Raw genomic sequence first — 24,208 nt, forward strand, 5'->3', positions numbered from 1 at the left:
TTCACTCATAAAAATTACACACAAAACTAGATACTATTTTTTCAGGTTAGTAAAAATGAATAAATCTTACTACTACTAAGAATAATTGTATTATTAAAAGAATGAATAAATGTGGGTGAACATGTAACAGGTGTCCTTCTACACTGTTGGGGAGAAGGTGAGATGGTACAACCTGCCCGACCAGCAATTTGACAATGTTCACCTAAATTTAAAATGTAGTTTGGCAGAGCAATTTCTAGAAATGTGTCCTATAGATATAGTCACACATATAAGTAAAGATGTATGTACAATAATTGAATATTATTCATTGACAGAAAAAACCCCAGTGAGGTACAGCCACAGATACTGATGTAAGAAGAGTCTTAAAAGTCAGTGGATAAAAGCCGGTGCTGTAACCGTGTGGACAGCACCACCCAGTTCCCGGGGAAAGAATGTGCAGGAAATTTACCAGTGGTTACCACTGGGGACTTGGGTGGAACGAAGGACTTTTTACTCCATACCCTTCCGTATGGATTGAAGCTTGGTAATCGTTATGGATTACAGTTTGGTAATCGTTATGGATTACTTAAATTACTTTTCTTGCTGCTAACATTTAAACATTGCAATGGCTCTGCGACAGTGACATGACTTCACAAACTGTCCCCCCCAGTCTGCAATAGATCCGCACAGGTCTCCGCATAGGCCTCACGAGGCACTCCGCCTGCGTCTTTGCGTGCCCTTCCTTTTACTTGGCGCATCTAAATCTTGTCGGTCCTTCAAAGACCAGCTCAAATACCAATACTTCCGTGAAGATTTTCCAAACTCATAATAACACTGCTCTCTCCCTTCTCACTGTTCCCACAGTACTTAAGCTATAACAGTTTTTTTGCAACAGTATGCATTCAATTATTTAACTTCATTTAATTAGCATTTATTCTCCAATTTATTTTTTCCAATTTGTATTTTTTTCAAATTTATTTTCATTTATTAGTAGTGTCTAGTCTATACTTTCACAAGTTAAACCATTTATGAATTTTAAACCTATTTCAATAAGATTTCTCTTGATTAGGAATGGTATTTGGTGAGCATATCCCTTTTGTTGACCTGTTATTTTTCCAATTTTTAATCTCTATTATGTCCAATTTTAAAGCATCTCAAGAGAAAGCATGCTTAAATTAATTTCGTCCTCCCCACTCTTTATAGTCAACGTGAGGCATAGCATTCAATAAATATTTTAACATCAATTATATGCTCCCTCAATATTTACCTATTCCTTAAAAAAACATATCTTTGTCATTTATGATCCCAGTTCCTAGGTCATTTGGCCTACATTGTATTTTCTTCATTTAGGGATGCGGAGATGGTATAAAAATCCACTTTTCAGAGTAAATTCACATTTTGTATATCTGAAATTTCCCTTTTAAGGGAGTTTTAAAATTGAGATCTGATTTATTCACAACTTTGATAGTAGGGAGACACTTACAGCTTCCTACCATATAGAAAAAAAAAAAAAACCCTCATAAAAACAACCTAGGCTCTTAACACTCTATTTTAGTAACAAGAACATAAGAACATTAAATTGTGGTTAAAGAAGAGAATAAGTGTAACATGGTAGTATCAATAAATTTATCCAGGGTAAGAATTTTAAGCTTTATTTTGATAAGACCTTTCAGATTCCCTCACATCACAGCATATGAATAGGCAAAATGTACACAGATTGATTTTATACATGTCAAGCGCCAAACCCCCAACCCCAGGGAAGCAAGCTGCAAAGCACAGTGCTGGTCATTTAACTATAGGTAGTACCTTAAACAAAAATAAGTGCGTTTTCAGCACTTCAGTGAAATGAGGCTTTAATCAAAGAGACTTAATTCCATAGAGTGTCCTTTTTCAACAGTAATGAATTCAGTCAAGTCTGTGATTCCAAGCTCAAGTGACAATGTTAAGTGTGAGGCCAGCAAGAAAGGGCAACCAACCCTTGGGGGGTGTATTACAGTATGTGCTACATTCTGGACAATCTCTAAGTGCGTTCATTTTTAGGACTTGCTTTGAGTCTAATGAAACAAGCATTAGAGGAGAGCTCTGACCCCACTGGGAGGAAGCCAGTCAATTGCTCTGTCCCGGCACAAAGGCATTCTAATAAGGTGGTTTTTAATCATCTCCCACACTACTTGGTTCACCAAAGCTATTTCTGCAGCTACAGCTCTGATTAAGGAACACACAAATTTTAATGGAAGAAAATTCTGTACTTCCAGTTTTAAAAAGCAGACAGTTCTATGGAGAAACAACCATTTAAACATTTGGGTATACGCATGTTAAGTTTTTACTTCATGCCATAAGAGAAGGTTCTGATTTCAGAAGTTATCATTTTATGGACTCAGCATCAACTATTTACACAATACGTGTTTCATACAATTTTAGAAAGTGTAAGTGGCACAAAATAATCACAAACTTTTTATCAAATTCAAGTTTCCAGTGATCTTTAAAAAGACAAATTATATCTTTTTTGTTCAGCTAAGCTATCCAGTATGGTTATTATCTAGAAAATTCTAAAGTTATATAAAAAAAATTAGTCAAAATCTGTAACTTTGATAATTTTCAACTTTTAAATAGTCATTGCTCAAAATAAAATAAAAGGGCTCCTCTGGCATGAATAAAACTAAGTAATGGAGCTTACAACCCTGAGCCACTATTTGGAAGCTATTTTAGGTTTTACATAATTTACAGACTTAACACCACTATTTGTATTCAGATGAAAGCAATGACCTTTTGAAGTAATTGGCACCAGAAATGGCACTTATGTTCAAGAATCACAACTAGAAGCAACTGGAAAAATGGATGTGAGTTAGCACTTCTGTCCAAGTCTGGGGAATGTCATCTAATCGTTATACAATAGAAGCAATAGTTTAGAAACCTTGGGAAGCTCAAATTTCTTTAGTTATTTTTGTTTTACTAAACAATCTGAATTAAGCAGTATGTTGACCTTTCAAAACAAAGAAGGAAAAAATAAAACAAGAAAAACGCAGCCTGGAGCATTTTATTTTGGCAGAAGTCACCAAAGGCCTTTTCCTCCCTTCACTTTGGGTACATTGTCTCACCTGTCTCCCACTGTTACAAAAAAAAACAAAACAAAAACAAATCTCTGCTCAAAGCAGTCATACTTGAGAACATTATAGGGTTTACATATGATTTTTTTCTAATTTCCCATCCACCTAGACATTGAACTCTAAATCAGTATCTCAATCAAAACTTCTTTCATTTGCATGAAGTCTGAACCCCTAAATAACCTACACTGGAAGGGGCCTACCAGGTTCCTCAACATGACCTGTTTTTTTTTTTTTTTGACTTTTTTAAATGATAAGAACAAAAGCTCCAGGTAGAAATTCACATGATTCAGGAATATGTTGAAAACATTATTTATCATAGTCCTTAAGATTTTCAAGTAAATGCTCCCAAATCGGATGTTATAAAGCTGATTAGCAACTGAAAAAAATGAGCCATTCAGATCACCCTGGGGATGTCTGCTGAGCTGTTTTATGAAACCTTCCTCTTGTATTTCATAGGATCTGAGTATTGAGGCCACACGCTAGCTAATACCAGGAACGAATTCTTCTGACCAAAATTTACCCTAACACCAATTTTCTCAACTCCTTTCTTTTCCCCAAATTGTTCAATCACATTTTAAGGTGGGGAATTATTCGAAGCAGGGTGTTTTATGCAGCACTGTACCCTTTACGAAACCTAACATTTTAATGAACTGGGAAACTTTTCACAACATAGACTCCATGTATTTCTAGAGATTATTTCTCTGTGCTGTATAACATATACTGTGAGAAAGTATATTTTGACTCAAAGAATAAGCTGAAATGCTGTACTGTGACAATATATTCATTAGTTAGATAATTTAAAAGGAAAGCTTATTATATATTTTATTAATTGCAATGCTTTGGTTATTTGGGCTTAATTTAACACTCTTCTGATTTTAAATTTTTATCTGTGAGGGCATCTTTTATTAAGCTGTTTGAGACTACAGAGAAAATGCTAACGCAACTAAATATAAATATAAATAACACAGAAGTGAAATATACTCCTACACATGGACAGGCCCAGCGTCAGACCACTGACGTTGTGCTCTCGGGGTTCACACGAATGAGTCTAGAAGCATTCCTCAGGTCCTGGAGCTGCTTGGCGGGTTTCCCCACACCTTCCTCGAACCTTTTCTCCACCACAGGGAGGACTGTTTCGTACAAGAAGGACGCGTTCTGCCTGATAAAACCCTTCTTCTCTGGGTCCTGTTCACACCGGAGACTGTAATCCACATGCTGAACGGCCACCAAGATGATTTCTACCAGGCTCTCCAAAAGCACCATGTGCAACTCGGGGAAGTACAGCTTCAGCGCCTCCTCCAGGAAGCCCATGGTCTGCTTGGTGAAGGCGACCACTGTGTAGCTGAGGTTCACCCAGCAGCCGTCCCCTGTGTACTGCTCAAAGTTGCCCACCCCGCAGCTCTTCATCTCCTCTTTGAGTTTGCCCAGGGCTTCCGGGGTCATCAAGTTCATCCTTCTCCACAACTCCTCGGAGTTGCGATGTTTCGTGGCTTCGATTATGATCTCTTTGTAACTGTGCAAGGCCCCCTGGATGTCTTTCACCAGAAGGGCGTGGATGATGAAGGTGAGGTCTAGTCCGATGTCACCCAGTTGCTGGCAGTGCTCCTTCGCCACCTTCACACACTCGGCCGCGGTAGAAAGGCTCTCCTTGCTATCAAACACCTGCTTGCTAAAAGCATCCACAAACATGCCCATGGCTGACCTCGCCCAGACCACAAAGGCAGAGTAGCAGCCACTGTCAGTGCCTGCAAAATCCGTCTCAAATTCCCGCGCAGTCTCAAGAAGGCTGGTAAAGAAGACATGGCACAGCTTATGGATGTAGAGCAGCGTGGCGCCTTCAATGCGGAGCTGCCGTATGGCCGTGTGCACCGCCGCCGCCCTGTTTCTCAGAAACAGCTCACAGGCCTTCGTGCACTGGCCCAGCCGGATGAGCTGACAAACCGCCCTGCGAGTGGCCTTGGGACCACCCCGCAGGGACCGATCAGGGGAGAGTTCAAACACGAGCACGTCGGTGAGCTGTCGCACACGCTCATCCACTCTGGCCCTCAGTTCTTTTACAGGAGGGGGGCTGGGCTTATCTTCGAGGTAATGGTTCAGTTTATCTAGCAAGTCCACGGCCCCTTCAAAGTCCCTCTGAGCAATGCAGACATCCAAGTCTTCCGGCAACTCCTGGATCCATTCCATCGAGAGGTCCACCTTCTCTTCTTCTACCTCAGGGACGGCTGGCTCATCTTCCTCTTCATCCTCAAATGGGTTACTGGCCTTGGCGGTCACCTGGGGCGGCCCTCGAGGGGCAGCCGCCTCCTCTTGTTCTCTTCGTCTTTTGTCACTGAGGGCCCTCTTGGTTTCCTCCAGCACTTCCAGCCACTCTCGTTTGATTTTAGCATTTTCCGCCTGAAAAATCCGGCTCTCGGGAAACATCAGCAGCTTGAACATGTCCTTCATGGGCGGGTTGTCCTTCACATTGACCACGGCCAAACCGTCTAGAGGGTAGAGGGCATTGTAGCGATACATCCCCCGCCGCTGCGGCAGCCAGGTGGCCACCAGCAAACAGTCGTTCATGAGAAAGCCATGCACCCGCTGCAGCTGGGCCATGTGGTCCGCCTCGTATTCCACCAGGTCCCCGTTGTACACCAGGTACTGTCCCGGCGTCTCCAGCAGGTGCCTGCAGCCTTCCACCTTCTCCAGCAGGGTGGTGAGAGTGCGCTGCTTTCCTTCCTCGCCCGGCCCCGCACAGTCGCGGGAGGCACCCCCAGGCGCGGGGAAAAGACCAGCCTGGCCCCGGAGGTGGTCTCGGCCCCCCGTGCCACCTCCTCCCTCCTCCCCTCCAGAGGCCGCGGCGGCCCCGGCGGCGGCGGCAGCCGGCAGCAGGGTAAGCGGGATGCTCTCCAGGCTGCTCTTCTGCTCGGTCAGCAGATGGCTGAGCTGATACATCTCGCTCTCCAGGTAGGAGATCTCGCGGGCCGTCTCTATGAACTGCCGGTAGTTTTGGTAGACGTTGCGCTTCAGGTTCTGCGCCGTCTCCTCCGCCAGCGCCTGGATGCGCTGCCGGTGCTCCTGCAGGTCCCGGTCCCCGTCCGACTGCTGCGAGAGCTGCTTCACGTACAACCGCGCCTCAAAGCCCGCTGATTCCAGCTGCCGCCGCAGGCGGCTCGCCCCACTGTCCGATATTGCCATCGCCATTTCCGTCTGAGTCTCACGCAGTCACTGTCACCCTCGCCGCCGCCGGTGCTGCCGCTGTCCGGGCCCACCCAGGCCCCGCGGAGATCCAGGGCTGAGGAAGCAGGATTGAAGAGGGACCAGTACGCCTGCGCCCGGGTCTGAGCTTCAGATTGTGCGCGTGCGCAAGGGGCCTAGTGAACACAGTGCGCCTGCGCGGGAGCACTCCCGGCATTGAGCGCTTGCGCTAGAAGACCGGTTGCAGAAGTTAGTGGAGGGCGAGGCAGCGAGAAGTAGGTATTGCGCATGCGCCGAGCGTGACTCAATGTTGGAAGTTATGGTCGTATGGTAAAGGCAATAACCAGCTTCCTGAAACCTTCCTCGGCCCCACGCCCTGGGAACCCACGTTTTGAGCCCGCTAGGAGATGTCGTGCGGAGTTCTTTTTATTAAACCCGCGAATATTGGTTTCGGGGTTTGGGGCAAGCTCAACTCTCGATCTCGAGGCAGTTTTCCCGGATTTCTCGCGAGATCCGCGCGCTGAAGCGAGAGCAGCTCGAGAATCGGTTATCTCCTGGGCGTTCGACGGGGCTCTCAGAACCTTCGGGACGTGCGGCGAGCCTAACGCCTTCGGACCCCGCCTGGGATCTTGACAGCGATGGATGAGGACCTGGTGTTGGCGTTACGGCTTCACGAGGAGTGGAACTTGCAGGTCGCGGAGCACGGTCTGGTCCAGGAGCCACTGTCCCTGGTGGACGCGTCCTGGGAGTTGGTGGACCCCACCCCGAATTTACAGGCCCTGTTTATGCAGTTCAACGACCAGTACTTCTGGGGTCAGCTGGAGGCCGTTGAAGTGAAGTGGAGCTTGCGCATGACCATGTGAGTCCCGAGCCCCGCTGGGGAAGAGAGGCGGGCTGGCGGTTTCCCCGCAGCCCCGGCCCTGGGATTCTTTTCTGTCTCCGCCCCGACTGTTCCAGGGTCCGTTAAACGAGGGCTTCTGGTTTTGGGACCGACAACTCCTCTGGTGTGTTTCTCCCTGCCCCCCTCTCTCTCAGACAACTTTGAGAAAGCTTTGTGGCCCACCCCGCTACCGTTTGACTTGTAACGGACACAGTGAGAAAAAACGTTTCTTTGACGCTTATCTCATTTGAAAATAACGCATATCTGATTTGTCACATGGTAATGCTTTAGGATCGAGGAAGGAGTAGCAACAGGTGCGCCCCAAAAAAAGAGTGCCGAGGACGGGGTGCTGTCCTCCGCGGTGCTCCTTAGGGCACCTCCACTGTGTAGTGGGCGGGGTGGACGTGCCCACGTTTCTGGACCCCAGGGATCTTCAGGGACGCCGCTAAAAGGATCCCTTTCCTACACACTAAGGCTGAGAAATTCAAATTTGAAATAACCTATTTGTACATGAACGCAGTTGCAAGTTTAAGATGCGCTTGTGTACCACCCTGCTTGGTTTTGGTACAAAACAAAACATTAAGATATGATACAGAATTGTGTTTCTAGTCCAGGTCTCCACATAGACTTCTGTTACCGTTTTGGAGAAGTGTTAATGGAGATCTGGCTGAGTGGCGACAGCTTGTCGGGAGGAACGGGGCGAAACCGGATTGTCTTCCAGCTGTTGCCTCCTGGCTAGGGTGAACTATTGTTCACATCGCTCCCAACTGGGCGAAGATGCAAATCTCTCCCAACAAAGAGGGTATGCTTTCAGGAAAGCCATCTGTGGTAGAGTTCTCTCAGTGTGAACTGCCCAAGAATGTGTAAGGATTTGCTTTTACATCTGTTTCCCTTTTGTGTATATTTGGTAAATAACACTTTTGTGGTGGTTGTTTTTCAGGTGTGCTGGGATATGCAGCTACGAAGGGAAGGGTGGAATGTGTTCCATCCGTCTCAGTGAACCCCTTTTAAAGTTGAGACCACGAAAGGATCTTGTAGAGGTATTCTTTGCATAAACGTGATTCTTAGCTCAGCACTTTAGAAATGCTTATTATTGATTTAGACTGCTGTCCATGTAAAAACAGTCAGTTTTCCCTCATTGCAAATTTAATAGTGACGCTAATGATTACCTTATATTTTTGTAGTGCTGCAAAGTTAAAGGTTTTCAGGTATATTAACCAATTTGATCTTTACAACAGCCCTGCTTGTTCAATGTGTGTGTGATCCTCAGTTTTATAAATTTTGATTGTCCTGTTCAACTACCATGGTGCTGCCCTCCCAGCGGAACAAACCAGCATGAGGACCCTTCATATCTAGACCTGGCGGTTGCTCCTGCTAGCAAAATGGAGCAGTAGAAACTCCTAGATTGCCTTTACTTGAGTCTAGCAAATGCCTGAAATTCCCCACGGTGCACACAGTGTGACTTGTCTCGCCCCACTTACACAAAAGAGCATAGGGCGGTAGAGATTGTATGGGCAATATGTAAAAACATGCTTGGAAATATGAGGGATGTTGTTTTTAAGGGTAATGAAAGGTAATGGGTTTCCCAACAATGTGAGTATACTTAACACTACTGAACAGTATATTTAAAAATGGTTAAGATGGTAAGTTTTATGTTACTGGTTTTGTTCCTGCATTCATGTGCACAGTTTTTAAAAAAAGTAAATAGTTATTAAGTGTAAAATGGTACAACAGAAATACTTGATTAATAAAAAGAAGGGAGGAATAAAGGAACAAAGTCTAGATAAAATAAAGAGAAAGGTGAGTCTAAACATTATCAGTAGTTATATTAAATATAAATGAACTAAACACTCCAGTTAAAGGCATGGAATGAATGACATGCTAGATTAAAAGAGACATGCTTAAAATAAAGACACATGTTAAATGTAAAAGAATGGAAAAAAGAAATTATCCAAACACTTAACAGAAAGCTATTGTGGCTGTATTACTAGTATCAGACTAAAGATTTAAGGGAAAAAGTTTTACTAGAAGAAAAGGGGCATTTTGTAATAAACACCCTATTAAATAAAAATAGCCTAACAACCCTACATGAAGTATAAATTAACAGAATCAAAAAGAGGAATAATCCACAATCATAGTTGTAGTTGTTAATACAACTCTCTTGGTAACTCATTGAATAAGCAGAAAAAAATAGTAAACATAAAACACAAAAAAATTGAAATGATTAACCCCATCAAACTTACAAGGAGCCCTAATTAGAACAGTAGTTGCTTAGTGAATACAATTCATTTTCAGAGTTGATCATTTTAAAAGGAATATTTTCATAATGACCAAGTTAAAATGTTTGAGTCTCCCATTTTTCTGTTCAGCATAATTTTATAAGACTAAACTTAATTAATGCCAATCTAGTTCTGATGGAAATTCTTTTAAAAAATTATAGAGGATTATAAAAAAGGTATGCTTTTGAAGACCTTTATGATTTTCCCTTTTTAGAAGATATGTTCATATTTTTTAGAACAAACTATGAAACAGCAGCATTAATGCTTTTGTTACTTTTGCACTTAAATTTCTCCATCCTCCGTGCAGAATGCAGTAGCTTTTGTTTGTTTATTTTAAAATTTTCCATGAATCAAAATCCCAAAACCATAGAAAGCTGTACAGAGAAATCTTGTTCTCCCCCAGCCCTCTCCATGGTGGACTCACCACCTACGAGGATTCCGTTATTACTAGTTTCTTTTTTCTTTCATTGTTCTATTTTGCAAATATTTACATCCACTCATATTCCTCCTCCCTGCCATTTAACATACTTCTTACACAAAATACTATATCTACTCTTCTGTACTTTGCCTTTACTAAAAGAGCACACTTTGTAGGTTTCTCCAAATCATTTTCTAGACATCTTTTTCATCCTTTTTTATGGCTGCATAGAATTCTATTCTGTGGATGCACCATAGTTCATTCAGCCAGGCCCCTGTTGCGAAACACATTTCCAATCTTTTGCCACAATGAAAATACTTTGGATGTATGACGGTTCATATGAGCCTAGATGTTGCTGGGTCAAAGGCTAAATGCACTTGTGATTTTGTTAGATGTTACCAAATTCTTCATGGTACTATTTTGTACTCCTGCCAGCGACATATGGGAATGTTTATTTTCCTTAGCTTTACTAGCAGTGTCAAACTTTACTAATTTTTTATTATTTTTAAATAACTTATCAAGGGTTTTCCTAATCTTGATAAACAAGTGGCATACTAGTGAAGTATTTACATTTATTTTTAGAAATGAAGTTGAACATTTTCTCATATATTTATGGGTCATATTTGTTTTTCTGTGAACTCTCCGCAACTTTTGGGTTGTTGGTCATTTCCCTGTAGACTTTAGGAGCTTTTTGTATTTAAGAATTAATAACCTGTGAGATGAGTTGTGCATATATTTTTCTGAGTTTGTTCACTTTACTTATGGTGTTTTTCCCCCATGTAGAATTTTAAAAGTTTTATGTAGTGAATTAATTGATCCTATCTTCTGCATTTTGATTAATAAGGAGGCTTTCCTGGAACAGGGAGTTCCTAACCTGGGATCTATAGAGCTTTGGATATTCTATGCAAAGTTTTGTGCATGTGTGCTTGTATAACTTTTCTAGAAAGATGTTCCATGACTTCTATCAGCTTCTGAAAGGAGCCTGTGATCCAAAGCAGGTTAAGACCACAGGTGAATAGAGTAAGAAAATGCATTTTTATTTTAAAAGCACCATAACAAATTCATTTGCCTTTTCTGTTTCAGACCCTCTTGCATGAGATGATACACGCCTACTTGTTTGTCACTAATAATGACAAGGACTGGGAAGGGCACGGCCCTGAGTTCTGTAAGCATATGCATCGCATCAATTGTCTGACTGGAGCCAACATAACGGTATATGAAGCATTTGTGGTACTTGGTAGCTGTTCATCCAGTAATTTCTGGGATTTGGTTAAAAACAGCTGTGTAGAAACAAATTCTATCTTTGAGGATTCCCCCAGCAGGCGAGAGACCTAGAGTAGCCGACTGGCTGGGCTGGACCCCGGAAAGGAGCCGCAGAGCCGGCGGCCCAGGGCCTCTGATCACTTAGGGTGACATGTCAGGCCTGCGACCCCTGTCTTCTGGGCTATTACAGTTGTCTCTGAATGTGTTTCCGTATTGTAGTCTCCTCCTTCAGTCCACCCTATGTTCTGCTACCGTTTCCTGTGTCATTCCCGTCCTCAGAAGTCGTCTTTGGTTCCCGTTTGTGCATAATATTGTAGGAGATGGCAGAGCGTGGGGTTGAAAACGCATGAGGAGTCAGACTACTTGGGTTCAGATGCTGGCTCCACTGATTATTAACTGGGGCCTACGCAGCTCTCCCAGCCTCAGTTTACTCACGTATAAAATGAGAATAATGATACTGTCTATTGGATCCTTGTGAGGATTAAAGGAGAAAATACATGCAAACCATACATTTATTTATTTTTAAAAAATTTTTTATTGGGGAACTGTTTTTCTAGGACCCATCAGCTCCAAGTTGAGTCGTTGTTTTCAGTCTCTTTGTGGAGGGTGCAGCTCAGCTCTAAGTCATGTCGTTTTCAATCTAGTTGTGGAGGGCGCAGCTCACTGGCCCATGTGGGAATCAAACTGGTGACCTTGGTGTTATGAGCACTGCACTCTAACCACTGAGCCAACCAGCCGCCCCCATGCAAAACAGTTTAGCACAGTTTGAGCACTAATTAAATATTAGTTTTTATTGTTATCAATTCATTTTATCAAATAACCTCTCTATTCCTTTTTGCTTACCTCCCTCAAGTCCCTGCTTAGGTGTTTCCAACTGAACTTATCACCTGTCCTCATAGGTCCTCTCCCTGAAATGTGCTACCTCCTGTTTTCTATCAAAATGCTCTTCTTCTTTCCAGTGGGCTATAACGTCTCCCTCCTGTGAATCTCCTGGGCAGACCCTGAACCTTTCACAGTGTTTTATTCTCCCGCTCTACCTCTGAACACAGGCGGCTCTTACTCCTTCTGGACCCCTGGATCCCACGGAGCTTCGAGCACCCCTGCAAGGGTTAACCCACACTGAACCAAGTAGAACAGTAATGCCTACAGAGATTACATTCTTTGGTGTTTTGAGTATTCCCTTGTAAAAGGCCTGAGGGAAAATGGAAAGCACTTACCTCGGGGTATTTTTCTAGCTGTCAGTGTTAACTTTCTAGAGAGCTCATTTAATTAGTGGAGAGAGTCACTTCAACATCAGGAAAGTGGCTTGCATGAAAAACAATCACATAAAATCCGGATTAGCGAAAGAATTCCGGAGTTGCCAGTAGAAAAGGCTCCTAGTTTCTTCCTTAGAATTTGCACTTCACACCCAGTCCTGGCAAAATCCCTGTTCAGCGGGAGGAGACTCGATTCTCTTGTTATGGGAGTCTGTGTTTATTTAGGGGACATCTCACTTTTTCAGGTTACATTCTATTATAACAAACGCCACAGGGCATCCATCCTCACAATGCAGAACATTTTTATTTTAGTGACTACATTGTTAAAAAGTCACATCCCCAGGCAATAGGAGTTATAGGAACTGGGAGCAAAACAGACCCAATTCCCAGACTTTCTGGCCATTGAATTTGTAAGCAGAATTCTCAGCATAAGACAGAAGGCCTGGAGCTGGGCTGCACCCTCCATGCTAGGATTGGGGGGACAACAACTTGGGGAAAGTCCTGGAAGTACACACTGTTCCCCATTAAAGTCCTGTTCCCTTTCCCCAATAAAATCTTAAAAAAAAAAGGCAGGGTTTCAACGTACCTCTGCCTGCAAGCCTTTGTCCTCCAGTCTTTCTGTACATAATAGAATGTGCATTGTTTGAATGCTTATAAGTAATAGAATTTTTTTGCTTATGATGGAGATAGTGAGTATAAAACTATCTGTAGAGTTAAGAAAGTTTAGCCTTCTTTCCTACAAGGGGAATGTATTACAAAGTTAAACGTCTTTGGTGAAAAAAATCTCATATACAGTTGCTGCTGATCTTATACCAATAGTAGTGTCCCGTTGAGAAGACGGAAGAAAAGGCACTCATAGTCATTTAGGAGAATCTGTCAGTGGTGCCCTGCCACCCTCAGTGCCACCACGGTGGGAGGGCTCACCTCCCTCTCAGTCAGAACTCTCCTGTATCTGTCTTCTGCTTCCGTTCTGAGTAAGACTTCACTGAGAGGGAGAAACAGAAGGGTCCTGTTGAAGGAGGGAAGGTACATTTACAGATAATTGATTGGACTCAATGACCGAAGCTTCCGTTCTGTCAGCACGTGCTCACGGAGCAGCTTCACTGTGCCAAGCCTGCATGAAGCACTAGGGGTGCAAAGATGGAAATACTGGAATTCTGGAGAGCGTTTCACCTATAAATAGATGAAATGATACCCCACAGACTTATTACAAAGAGCTGAGATGGGGAGCGGGCCTAGCAGAGGCCGCACGAGGCAAGGTGCTTGTGCGGTTCCGGCCCAGCATTGAAGGAAACAGTCCTTCAGAACCTTCAGTTTTGTTGCTTCAGGGGAAAGTTCCGGCCGACTGTGGGAACAAGCCTGTTAGGGCAGTACACAAAATATCCTAATTTTTGATAATTTAAAAATTTGTTTTTTAAAACTTTTAGTGTATGTAGCTTTTGTTTTTTTAAAATTTGTGTTCTAATCTCACATTTTTCTATTTTTATAGTTTATGAAGTATTACATTATCTGCTGTTCCTCATTAAAATGAACTTTTGAACAGAAGCTAAATATAGTTGTGTTCCCCAAAATAAAACTGCAGAAGGCTCTGGGAAACTGAAAAGTTAAAAAAAAAAAAAGCTGCTAAAAGTGTAAAACAAAACAAAAACACAAAAAACAAAAATTAAAAAAACTGCTTATATAATTTCTTAAGGTGGTTAACTTGCCTGCTCAGTGCTAAACTCTCTCCTGACCAGGTGTACCACAATTTCCACGACGAGGTAGAAGAATACCGGCGACACTGGTGGCGCTGTGACGGGCCATGTCAGTTCAAAGAGCCCTATTATGGCTACGTCAAACGCTCTACCAACAGGGCCCCCTCTGCTCATGACTACTGGTGGTCCACGCACCAGAAGACCTGCGGCGGCACTTACGTCAAAGTCAAGGAGCCAGAGAACTACTCAAAGAAAGGCAAAGAGAAGGCAAAGCCAAGAAAGCAGCCTGCAGCAGCTGTAGCAGCTGCAGCAGCCGCTTCAAAGAAGAAAGGTAACCCGTGACCGCGGCTGCCGTGTACACACAGCTCTGTCCTTGAGAGAAGTAGTATTCAAAGAAGCGCAGGGAGGGTTTCTAGTGCAGGTGCTCACGTGTGGCCTTCAGAGGACAATCCCAGTGTCCATAAAATGGTGGCAGAAAATAGACTTTGCTCTATGTAGATGGGAGTAAAAGTAGAATCGTTCCCACTGATGTTGGAGGGTACAGTCGCTTTCCCTATCTTGACTTAGTGAGTCATTAGGAAACAGAAGGCAAAAAGATTGTCAAAATAAAAATAATTCAAATAACAATGCCCGGAACGTAAGTCCTCACTACACCCCTTCCTATCAGTTGGACTCTAGCCAAGTGACTTCTCCTATTGATGTATTTTCATTGGGAGAGGAATGGGAAAAGGATGTGACACGTATATGCCCGAACTTCATCTTCAAGATTTATCCCTTTCCTATGAAGTTCAGAGTCCCTGCCTTTTGAAGAGGTGTCCAGGTTACCAAGGTTAATGCTTCTTCCCGTGGCAAGTTGTTGGTGTGCTGGAACTCTGTTTCCCAGATCTCTAGTGTTCAGTTGAGCTAGAGAAGAATTTAGTGGAGGGATTCTGTCCTCGTTGTGAGGAGGGTGAGAATGTGTAGCAGACTTACCTCCTGGAACTAAACCTGACCACTCAGGGAGTTTCAAGGTGAAATTACTTTGTGGTTGGTCTTTGCGTGGTAGAATACGTTACGTAAACAGGAGGCTGCTTTTTGTCCTCGATGTTCTCAGTACAGAGCACTCCGACTGGAAAGATGGTCTTTCATTAATAGGTAGGTACGTGAATCAAAGTTAGAATAAAATAGTATTTCTTCATTTTGAAAAACTATCCTTTGGCTTAATATTAATATTTGGCTTAAAATTTTGAGTCAAGGAAAAATCTTATTTGCCTCTTTTGCAGGGAAACCCAACAGAGGTGAGACACAGCTGTTAATCCCTTTTAGTGGGAAAGGATATGTTCTAGGAGAAACAAACAATTCATCTGGGAATTTGATCACTTCACACGCTGCTAATAAAACTCAAGATCTTTTAAGTCAAGACCATTCAGCAAATGCTGTAAGACCTAATTCTAAAACTCAAGTGAAATTTGAACAGAATGGTTCAAGTAAAAAAACTTCTGTAGTCTCACCTGTTCTTAACACCGGTCACCAAAATGTTTTAAGCAACTATTTTCCTAGAGTATCAGATCTCAATCAGAAAACTTCGAGAAGGGTGAATGGATCTCCAACACAAAGCCTAACTGTGGGCGACGTCAGTAAAAAGCCCGTCTCGTCTAGCTCTCAAAGGGCTTCAGCTTCCAAGGTGTCGCTAAGAAATTCTTTGAAAGCAGTGGGCTCCACCTCTGCGACTGCATCCCAGGGTGTGAGTGGGCCCGAACGTGAATCCCCGAGTAAACGACGCAAGCTAGGAGACAAGACTGTTTTTGATGGTTTTTTTATCAAGAAAGAGCAAGTACAGGTTGGTGGCGATGAGCCACAGGGTAGTTCTCATCCCGCAGCTGCAGCTCAGAATTCCAGCAGCTCATCCCTTCAGAGCCAAACGGTCAGCTGTCCTGTCTGTCAGAACGAGGTGGTGGAGTCTCAGATTAACGAGCACTTAGACCGGTGCCTTGAACGCGATGGCGACAGTGTCCAAGTCGGAACAAGTCTTTGAAACAAACTGGGTCTCACATGCCCCCAGTCTTACCTCAGCAGCATGGCCTCAGTCACTCAGGAAGGTGCGGTTCATACTCAGATTTGTGGGTTATAATCTAGTTCCTGTGACCAATACCGAATTCTAGTTTATATACTCATCCATGAGTTTGGAATGGAAAGTACTGTCAGAGGTGCTATGTTTACACTCACTCTCGCCTTGCATACACTGTAGCCCAGAGTTTGTTCTGCACGTTTACATGTATAATTTTTAGACACTTTTGGTCTTGCTTGCTCTTAGAGGTATTTAAATCTGTTAATCTTTTGTTTGTATGCTTCCTTCAAGATATTTAGTGAGGATTTAAATATTTGGTTAAATTGACTATTTATTAATATTAAAACTCATTCCCAGTACTGTTAATATTCATGGTGTGAGGCACAGTAACCAAAAACATCATCTAGAGTACAAAGTATATAGTTGTTTTAGGGTTCTCAGGTATTTAAAAAAATTTTTAAGTTCCCCAAAATCTTAACAGGAAATAATACATTTTATATATTTTAAAGAATATTCTGTTTTACTTTGGTGGCAAATTTTAGATTAAAGTAGATAAAGAGTAGAGTAAAATTTATTTTGTAATATTACTAGTAATGAATAGCCACTATAATCCTGTAGGCCAGGGTTTAGCTGTTTTCTTAAAATTTAACAAAATGAGTGACTAAAGCATGGTGCTAAGTGACTGGTGTCTGTGACAACACGGTCACCTAGTTTATCTCACTAGGGTTACTACTAGGAGCCTAAGCCAAAGCTGAAACTGTTATAATAAAAGAAATAACATTTGTGCATTTAAACATATTTTTGAAAAATTCTGTGTTACGGCAAAGGGCCCATACTTTATCTGTTTACTTCGTCTTGTGCTGTATCTCTAGCATGTTGCCGTGTCCCAAGACCTTAGTTGATTTTTTTAACTTTGGTGCCACATGACTTGTACGTGAGGTGCAGAGATCTGAAGCGTGCGGTGCCGTGTTGTCCTGTGCAACTACTTCCCAGATGAGTCAGAGCACACGACGGTGACACAGGAGGTGCCCTCGAGGCTGCCCTCCTAGTCCGCACCCACCACCCCTAAAGGGAATTTCATCTGTCACCCCAGGTTAGCTTAGCTTGGTTTTGAACATCATAGAGTAGTATCTTGTGTGTAGCAGAAGGTTCTTCTTTTCATTGTAGAATTTGTGAATTTGCCAAAGTGTATACATCCATTTTAAAATTAATAGACATTTGAATTATTTCCAGTTGGGGCTGGCTGTTAAGGACAATCAGTGCTGCTCACCCCTTCTGTCCTTTCTCCTGGGCACATACCCAGATGGGGTCGCGGGCTCACAGGGTGTGTTTATGGTTAGCTTAGGACGTGGGGCAGTTTACGCTCCTACCAGCAGCAGAGGCGAGTTTTAGTTGTTCATTTGTCAGCACTGTCATCAATCTTTGTTTTAGCCTGTCTGGTTGAATGTTCACAAGTTTTAATATTTCTTAAGTATAGTGTTTAATAAATATAAATGACTTAAAATGTGTGTCTTATGTTGAATATATGCAGTTCCTCTAATTCATTTCAACAAACTGTGTAGTTGAACCTTTTTTGAACCCAAACTGTACAAGGTTCTGGTGCTATGACTAAGACAGGCCATGTCCCCAGGAGCTTACAGGCTGGGTGGGAGACAAAAGCAGATGGATTTCAGTACAGTAACCACTGTGATGGGTTTCTGCTCAGTGGGAACAGTCAGCACAGCCCAGGCTTCAGGGATGTTTCTTGGAGAAGATGACGTCTGAGGTGCTCTAGGGCGAGTCAAGTTAGCCTGGTGGAGAAGGATGGAAAAGGCCTTGGAAGAGAAGGAACACAGAAAAGGCATGGAATAGATGGCCCCGTTCTCCTGGGAGAACTAGGCTGTTTCAAATGAACAGGGTATAAAACGTCGGGGGTAAAAGGCAAGAGAAAGACTGCAGACAGATGAAGCTAAGTGGAATTCTGAGGGCAGAGATTCTGTCCAGTTTGTGGTCCTTGGTAATACACATTTTCAGATGGGGCGATGCACCGGGGGTGGCCAGGTCTGTAAGCCAGTCAGGAACATCTGAGAAGGGTTTGGATGGATTCTCGGGGCAACATGGCTGGGAGGGAGAAAGGCAGTGGCAGGGATGGAGAGAGGAGGGCCTTGAGAAATATTTACGTGTGAAATCAAGAGTTGGCCAGTGTTAAGCGATGATGGAAACATGTTAGCTGGCAAGAAAATTGAAGTTAAACTTAGAATTAAATAAGCCTTCATTTCAATCCATGTTGAAAAGTTTTGAAAAATCTTGCATCGTAATTTTGTCAGTCCCAAATCTAGTCATTTACATACAGTCATTTATTATATCAAAGGAATAGTTTTCTGTTGACTTAACATTTTCTCCCTTTTAAAGCAAATTTCCTACTCTTACTAACAGCTGGTGATTCTGGGCCAGCCTGCAGATGCCAGCACCATTTGAGGGAAGTGAGGAGTGGACTTTCTGTATTTTAAAGTCAAGGTTAGACATTATCTAGCAAACTTAACTCTAAATTTAGAAGTTTCGTCTTGCTTTTGTAGACTATAAATGCATGTTCTAACTAGAAATTCTAAGGTGGGTGGGAAAATATGACAAAAACCTCACCGTCCGGTTGTCCCAAAGCTGAGACGGTATTTTTTTCAGAGCTGATAGGATTTTTAAGTAAATTAGTGTTGAGCAGCTGCTGTATGTTCCTGCCAACGCGGTGCCAGCTGTGACCCTGGCTGGGCACATGCGGTGCCTCACCTCGCTGGGCGGCTGGGAGAACAGAGCTGAGCTCTCAGTTCTTTATTGAGAGGCGATGGTTCTCAGTTCTGAGGCGACTGTTACTCAGTCTCCTGTTTCATCCTTGAGGCTACTACTGTTGCCTTTTTAGCAATTTGTTGTTAATTACAGCATATTCACCAAATGGAGTGAAATACACAATTATTATTACAGATTAAATTGCCGAGGGGGTTGAAATGAACAAAAAAGGACGTTAGAAGTTATATGATTAGATACTCATCTTCACATAACTTTTTTTTTTTTTTTAAAGATTTTATTGGGGAAGGGGAACAGGACTTTATTGGGGAATAGTGTGTACTTCCAGGCCTTTTTTCCAAGTTGTTGTCCTTTCAATCTTAGTTGTGGAGAGCGCAGCTCAGCTCCAGGTCCAGTCGCCATTTCTAGTTGCAGGGGGCACTGCCCACCATCCCTTGCGGGAGTCGAACCGGCAACCTTGTGGTTGAGAGGATGCACTCCAACCGAGCCATCCGGGAGCTCTGCGGCAGCTCAGCTCAAGGTGCTGTGTTCAACCTTAGTTGCAGGGGGCGGAGCCCACCATCCCTTGCGGGAGTCGAGGAATTGAACTGGCAACCTTGTGGTTGAGAGCCCACTGGCCCATGTGGGAATCGAACCGGCAGCCTTCGGAGTCAGGAGCATGGAGCTCTAACCACCTGAGCCACCGGGCCGGCCCCATCATCACATAACTTTTGAAATAACAAGGAGCCATCTTTTTTATTTTTTAAAATTTTTATTGGGGAACTGTGTTTTTCCAGGACCCATCAGCACCACGTCAAGTTGTTTTCAATCTAGTTGGGGACGGGGGGGGGGGGGGGGGGGTGCAGCTCACTGGCCCATGTGGGAATCGAACGAGCGACCTTGGTGTTATGAGCACTGTGCTCTAACCACTGAGCAAACCAGCTGCCCAAGGAGCCGTCTTCTCAAGTGGCTCTGGAACCATATTCAAGTTTACGATGTAGAATATTGTGAACAGAAACAAGCTGCTGTTTGCTTGCTTCACTGCTGGTGCTAAACCTACCAGAAGTTACCCTCTTGGTCACTGAACACCAGGTGGCACTCGTGGTAAGATAAATGTCTCTGAAAAACCAGAAGGCAACATAAAGCCAAATGGACAAGACAGAAACTTGCCAAGAACTGTAGCGGTAATTGCCAGTTCTGATTCATAGAAAGGAAAGGATCGGTTATGATCCCAAGTCCTGTAAGAGGTAACCCAGCAGGCCAGGAATGTGCTTGTTCATACAAGAACTGATGTACAGGGCACCTTCTTCTCCCTAAACTCGCACTTATTTCACTTTTCACTCTGAACACTAACGTAATAGTCTTATGCAAGAAAGAAACCAGTACCCACATGGAACAAAACATGGTAATTCCCAACAGGAAGCCTTCCAGACAAGGCCAGACCTACACTTTTCCACTATTTCTGAAATTACAGTGCTTTTCCTTTATGTCTAACGCTGCTCTGGATCGTCCAGCTTAGTCTAGAAGCTTCCTAGGACATACGCGTCCTTTGCCCCCTACATCAGAGGCTAACAGAACAGGAGCCTTTCAGATTCTTGTGCTCAGGGAGGGAAACACATTTCTCAAGTTCGTGTTATCTGCTTTTGCAAACACACCTTAGCGATCACTGTCTCCATGCTTCTCTGAAGAATCCAAGTTTGTGTATTTCCAAGCTAGAGTACTCTTAACACACAAATCATTCCAGGTTACAGGCATTCCTTGCAAACTAAATACAGCTGGCCCTTGAACAACACGGGTTTGAACAGCACAGGTCAACTTACACGTGGGTTTTTTTCAATAAATATCATAAATATATTTTATGACTTTTACTTTATTGTAAGAATACAGTATATAATACATATGACACACAAGATACATGTTAACTGGTTGTTACCGGTTAAGGCTCCCAGTCAACAGGCCCTATTGGTAGTTAAGTTTGGGGGAGTCCAAAGTTACCCGTTATTTTTGACTGTGCTGGGTGGGGACCTGGGAGGGAGGGGGCACGGGTGGGGTCCCCTAACCAACAGTATACCAAAATCTGCATCAAAGGAGCTGGGAGGGTACTTCTTGTTTTACAAGATTGCTCACGGGAGTCTTTTATGTATTTGTGTACATTTAAAGTAATTCACTAGATAAATGTGTGTATATATACATATAAATGGTTTCCAGGGACTCATTTATAAAGATGCACCCACTTCTTGTTCAATTGCATTCGTAACACCAGATATTCAAATGGCCACGTCCATAGGCTCCACAGGATGGTGTAGCTTAACAAGACGTCTGAGTCACCGTACTGTGTTCAGTTGTTCACTGCTGTGTGGCATTTAGTTGTGTAAGCATGCCAGAATGCACACGTGTGTGTGTGTGTGTGTCCATTCTGTTTTGAACTCTTGGCTGCTTTCCTACCTTTTCTCAACACCCTTCATTATATTTTTCAGTTGCGTCTATTCTCCTTTGGGCACCTTATAATTTAATCTGAGATAATTTTGTCTTTTTCAATTTCCTTGCCAAGTTACATTAACTCTTATTTCACAGCTTCCTAAGGGTTCCCCCCTCCCTTTTTGGTCCATTTTTTGTTCTGAGATTTTGAATTTACATTTTCAGGTGTTAATTTTTATTTCTGCAAAGTCCCATTTAGGGGTATTAATTCAGACTAGATCTTGTTCCGGTTGTCTTCTGCCTTATGGTTGAAAAGAGAATTTTCCTGAGCTGTAAGTGACTATTTTCTTCCCAACCTGGTGTTTATACATGTCTTCCTTTTTCTGCTCATTTGAAAGGTGTCATTTTCTGACTTGCAAATAAGTTGGTTCTGTGGAGGCGGAGAGGGGGTTTCTGATTTGTGTTGTCTTCTGTTCGGCAGTGCAATGCAGTATGTCTCAGAGACGATACTTGCCTTTGTGCGGTGGGGGGGGGGGCTGGAGTCTCATCTGAGTCTGTCGTGTTTTCCTGTAAGACCCCTGCTTCCTTCCTCCACTTTACCATCAAGCCTCCACGAGACAGCGTCCCCTCTCCCAGAAACGCACCCTCCCCAAAGGGCTACCTGCAATCTCAGAACTTTCAAACTTCCTCTGATGCCCAGGTGGCCAGGGCTCGGAAGCACTGGTGTCAGGTTTATCAGTGTTTCCGCCCCTTGTGTTGGGGTCCCTGCCCTCCCGTGTACTGCGCAGCTTGGCCCCCATTACCCTCCTCCCTCCCAGTCTCCACCTGACTCTCTGTCTTCACGGGTTCTGATGCTGGCTCTGCTTTCAGACACGCTGAACTATTCTGTCTCATCGTTATGTTGCAGGTGAGGGTGACAGGTGACTGTTCTCCTTGTCTGTATGGTGTTGAGAAGAGTAGGAAAGAGATTAGATTTAGGCAGCTGCCAATATTTATTGGAAAACCAGAAGCCCTTTAAATATGAACACTCGAGCAAGAACTGCCAGACATGTGAGGAAAACTTCTAACATGAAAGACAAACATTAAACAGAAAAAAGGTTAAATACTATATCCATTAAATGGAACAGGTTGTTACATATTTTCAAAAAAATGAGAGAACAAAGAAAGAGCTCTTGAAAATTAAAAACCTGAAACCCTTGCTGGGAGAACTGGAAACAGAGATACAGCAACTAGGAGAGAAGCAACGGCTCCCACCAGCACAGGCACTGTCTGGACAACAGTAGTTCCAGAACGAGCAGAGAGAATGGAGGGCAGAAATAATGAATGTAGTAATGTAACAAAATGTCCCCACAGGCAGGGCACGGCCAGTCGGCACGCCTGGCATGCTGGCTGTGAGGAAAGGCACACACTAGGGCCCCCTAAGACTACAGAGTCTGAGGACAGAGAATAACCCCACGAGCTTCCAGAGAGAAAGTGGCTTCCATGTGAAGAATTAGGAGCAGGAAAGGCTTCTGATTTCTCAGCACCCACACTGGAACCCAGAAGCCGGGAGGCAATGCCTTCAAAATTCTGAAGGAAAATCCTTTCCCAATTAGACTCCCAACTCAGGGAAGTTACCAATTACGTGCAAAGGTAAGACAGACGTTGGTCTCAGAAAATGTGCCACCCACATACTCTTCCACAGGAAGCATCAAAGGACATGCCCCACCAGACTGAGGAAGTAAACCAAGAAAGAGGAAGTACGGGTCCAGGAAACAAGATCCAACAGCGAGTGGTGCAGGGCTCTCCAGAACAATGGTGTGGGGGGGGAGTCTAAGGAAGACAGCTGTGCAGTTGGCACAAAGGGTTAGAAGCCAGAGGGAAAAAAGGAAAACTCAAGACACTAAGGAAAAAGCAGATTGTGGAAGGAAAGTCATGGTTTCGTGCGTCCTGGCCCAGCCTTGAACTGCACAAGTAGTCTATTAACCTGATCTAAGTCACAGGGTGATGTGTGAGGAGGAGCAGGGGCATGGACATGCTTGAGCGTGCCTGGCAGGGATGGTGGAGGGCTGGACAGAGACGGCGTTCTCGTCTCCCGTGCTGGGAAGGGAAGGTAGAGATACCGCCCACCACTGAAAAACCAAGACGTAGCGATGTAATTATGTTCTTTACCGTAGAACTAACCGGGCAAATACCCAAAGAATCACAAGGGTTAAAACTTGTTCTTGGGAAGCAGGTGAGGGCTCTTTCCCTAACAAGCCTACAGAACTCCACCCCACATGCATGTCGAACTTTTGACTTAACAAAATTAATGACAGGAAAGCATGTGTTCAAGTCCTGGCTCCCAACCACTCTCTAGCACACGTGTGAACAAGTGGCTTCTCTGATCCTGGTTCAGTAATAAATGTGGGTAACATTTGCTCTGCCTACTTTGTGTGTTCTGAGACAAGGTATAAAGGTGTTTTATAGAACACCGTAGAAATATAGTAATTTTGGCAGAAAAAGTCTTAATGAAAAGGCAACGTAATCCAATAGCCTTTATGCCACCTTGTTCAGAGTTGAAATATCACCCATTCAATGAGCTTCAGCTGGCTGCAGCTGTGTAGGCTCTCCTGCCTTGGGCAGTGGCTTATATTTACGTGTTCTCTTCTTATAAAAGTCTTTCCAGCTCATAAGACCAGCCCTTTTTACAACAAACAATGAATATTATTAAATAAATGGTGCAAACGTGTATCAGGGCAGTCCATGGCGAACACCGCACTCTTCCTCGGACCAGGTGCACCTTGGGAAATCTGGACTTCATTTAGGTCTCACACAACTCTACGTCTGGAGCCACTGTGCTTATTTTCAGATGAAAAAGGCTGTGAAGGTCACACAATTAGGTGGTTGAACCAGAACTAGATTTGTCAATTCTGCCTGTGCTCTTTTTACTCCACTATTTAATTTAGTTAGTCTCC

At 43.5% G+C, this 24,208-nt stretch overlaps 2 protein-coding genes across 2 annotated transcripts; one reads left to right on the forward strand and one right to left on the reverse strand.

The window, feature by feature from the left end:
• Nucleotides 1-1,615: 1,615 nt before the first annotated feature.
• EXOC8 (exocyst complex component 8) lies at nucleotides 1,616-6,403 on the reverse strand. Its single transcript, XM_019757367.3, has one exon. It carries the CDS (start codon nucleotides 6,267-6,269, stop codon nucleotides 4,092-4,094), a length of 2,178 nt encoding a protein of 725 aa, XP_019612926.2. The 5' UTR covers nucleotides 6,270-6,403; the 3' UTR covers nucleotides 1,616-4,091.
• A 107-nt stretch (nucleotides 6,404-6,510) lies between these two features.
• On the forward strand, nucleotides 6,511-17,604 carry SPRTN (SprT-like N-terminal domain). The gene is made up of 5 exons (XM_019757368.3): nucleotides 6,511-7,122; nucleotides 8,084-8,183; nucleotides 10,924-11,052; nucleotides 14,096-14,384; nucleotides 15,316-17,604. The coding sequence occupies exons 1-5, from the start codon at nucleotides 6,902-6,904 to the stop codon at nucleotides 16,065-16,067; spliced, it is 1,491 nt and encodes a 496-aa protein (XP_019612927.2). The 5' UTR covers nucleotides 6,511-6,901; the 3' UTR covers nucleotides 16,068-17,604.
• The last annotated feature ends 6,604 nt before the right edge of the window (nucleotides 17,605-24,208 follow it).

The sequence above is a fragment of the Rhinolophus sinicus genome, chromosome 6, assembly GCF_057876585.1.
Source record: "Rhinolophus sinicus isolate RSI-liver-muscle chromosome 6, RSI-T2T, whole genome shotgun sequence".
NCBI classification, from domain to species: domain Eukaryota; kingdom Metazoa; phylum Chordata; class Mammalia; order Chiroptera; family Rhinolophidae; genus Rhinolophus; species Rhinolophus sinicus.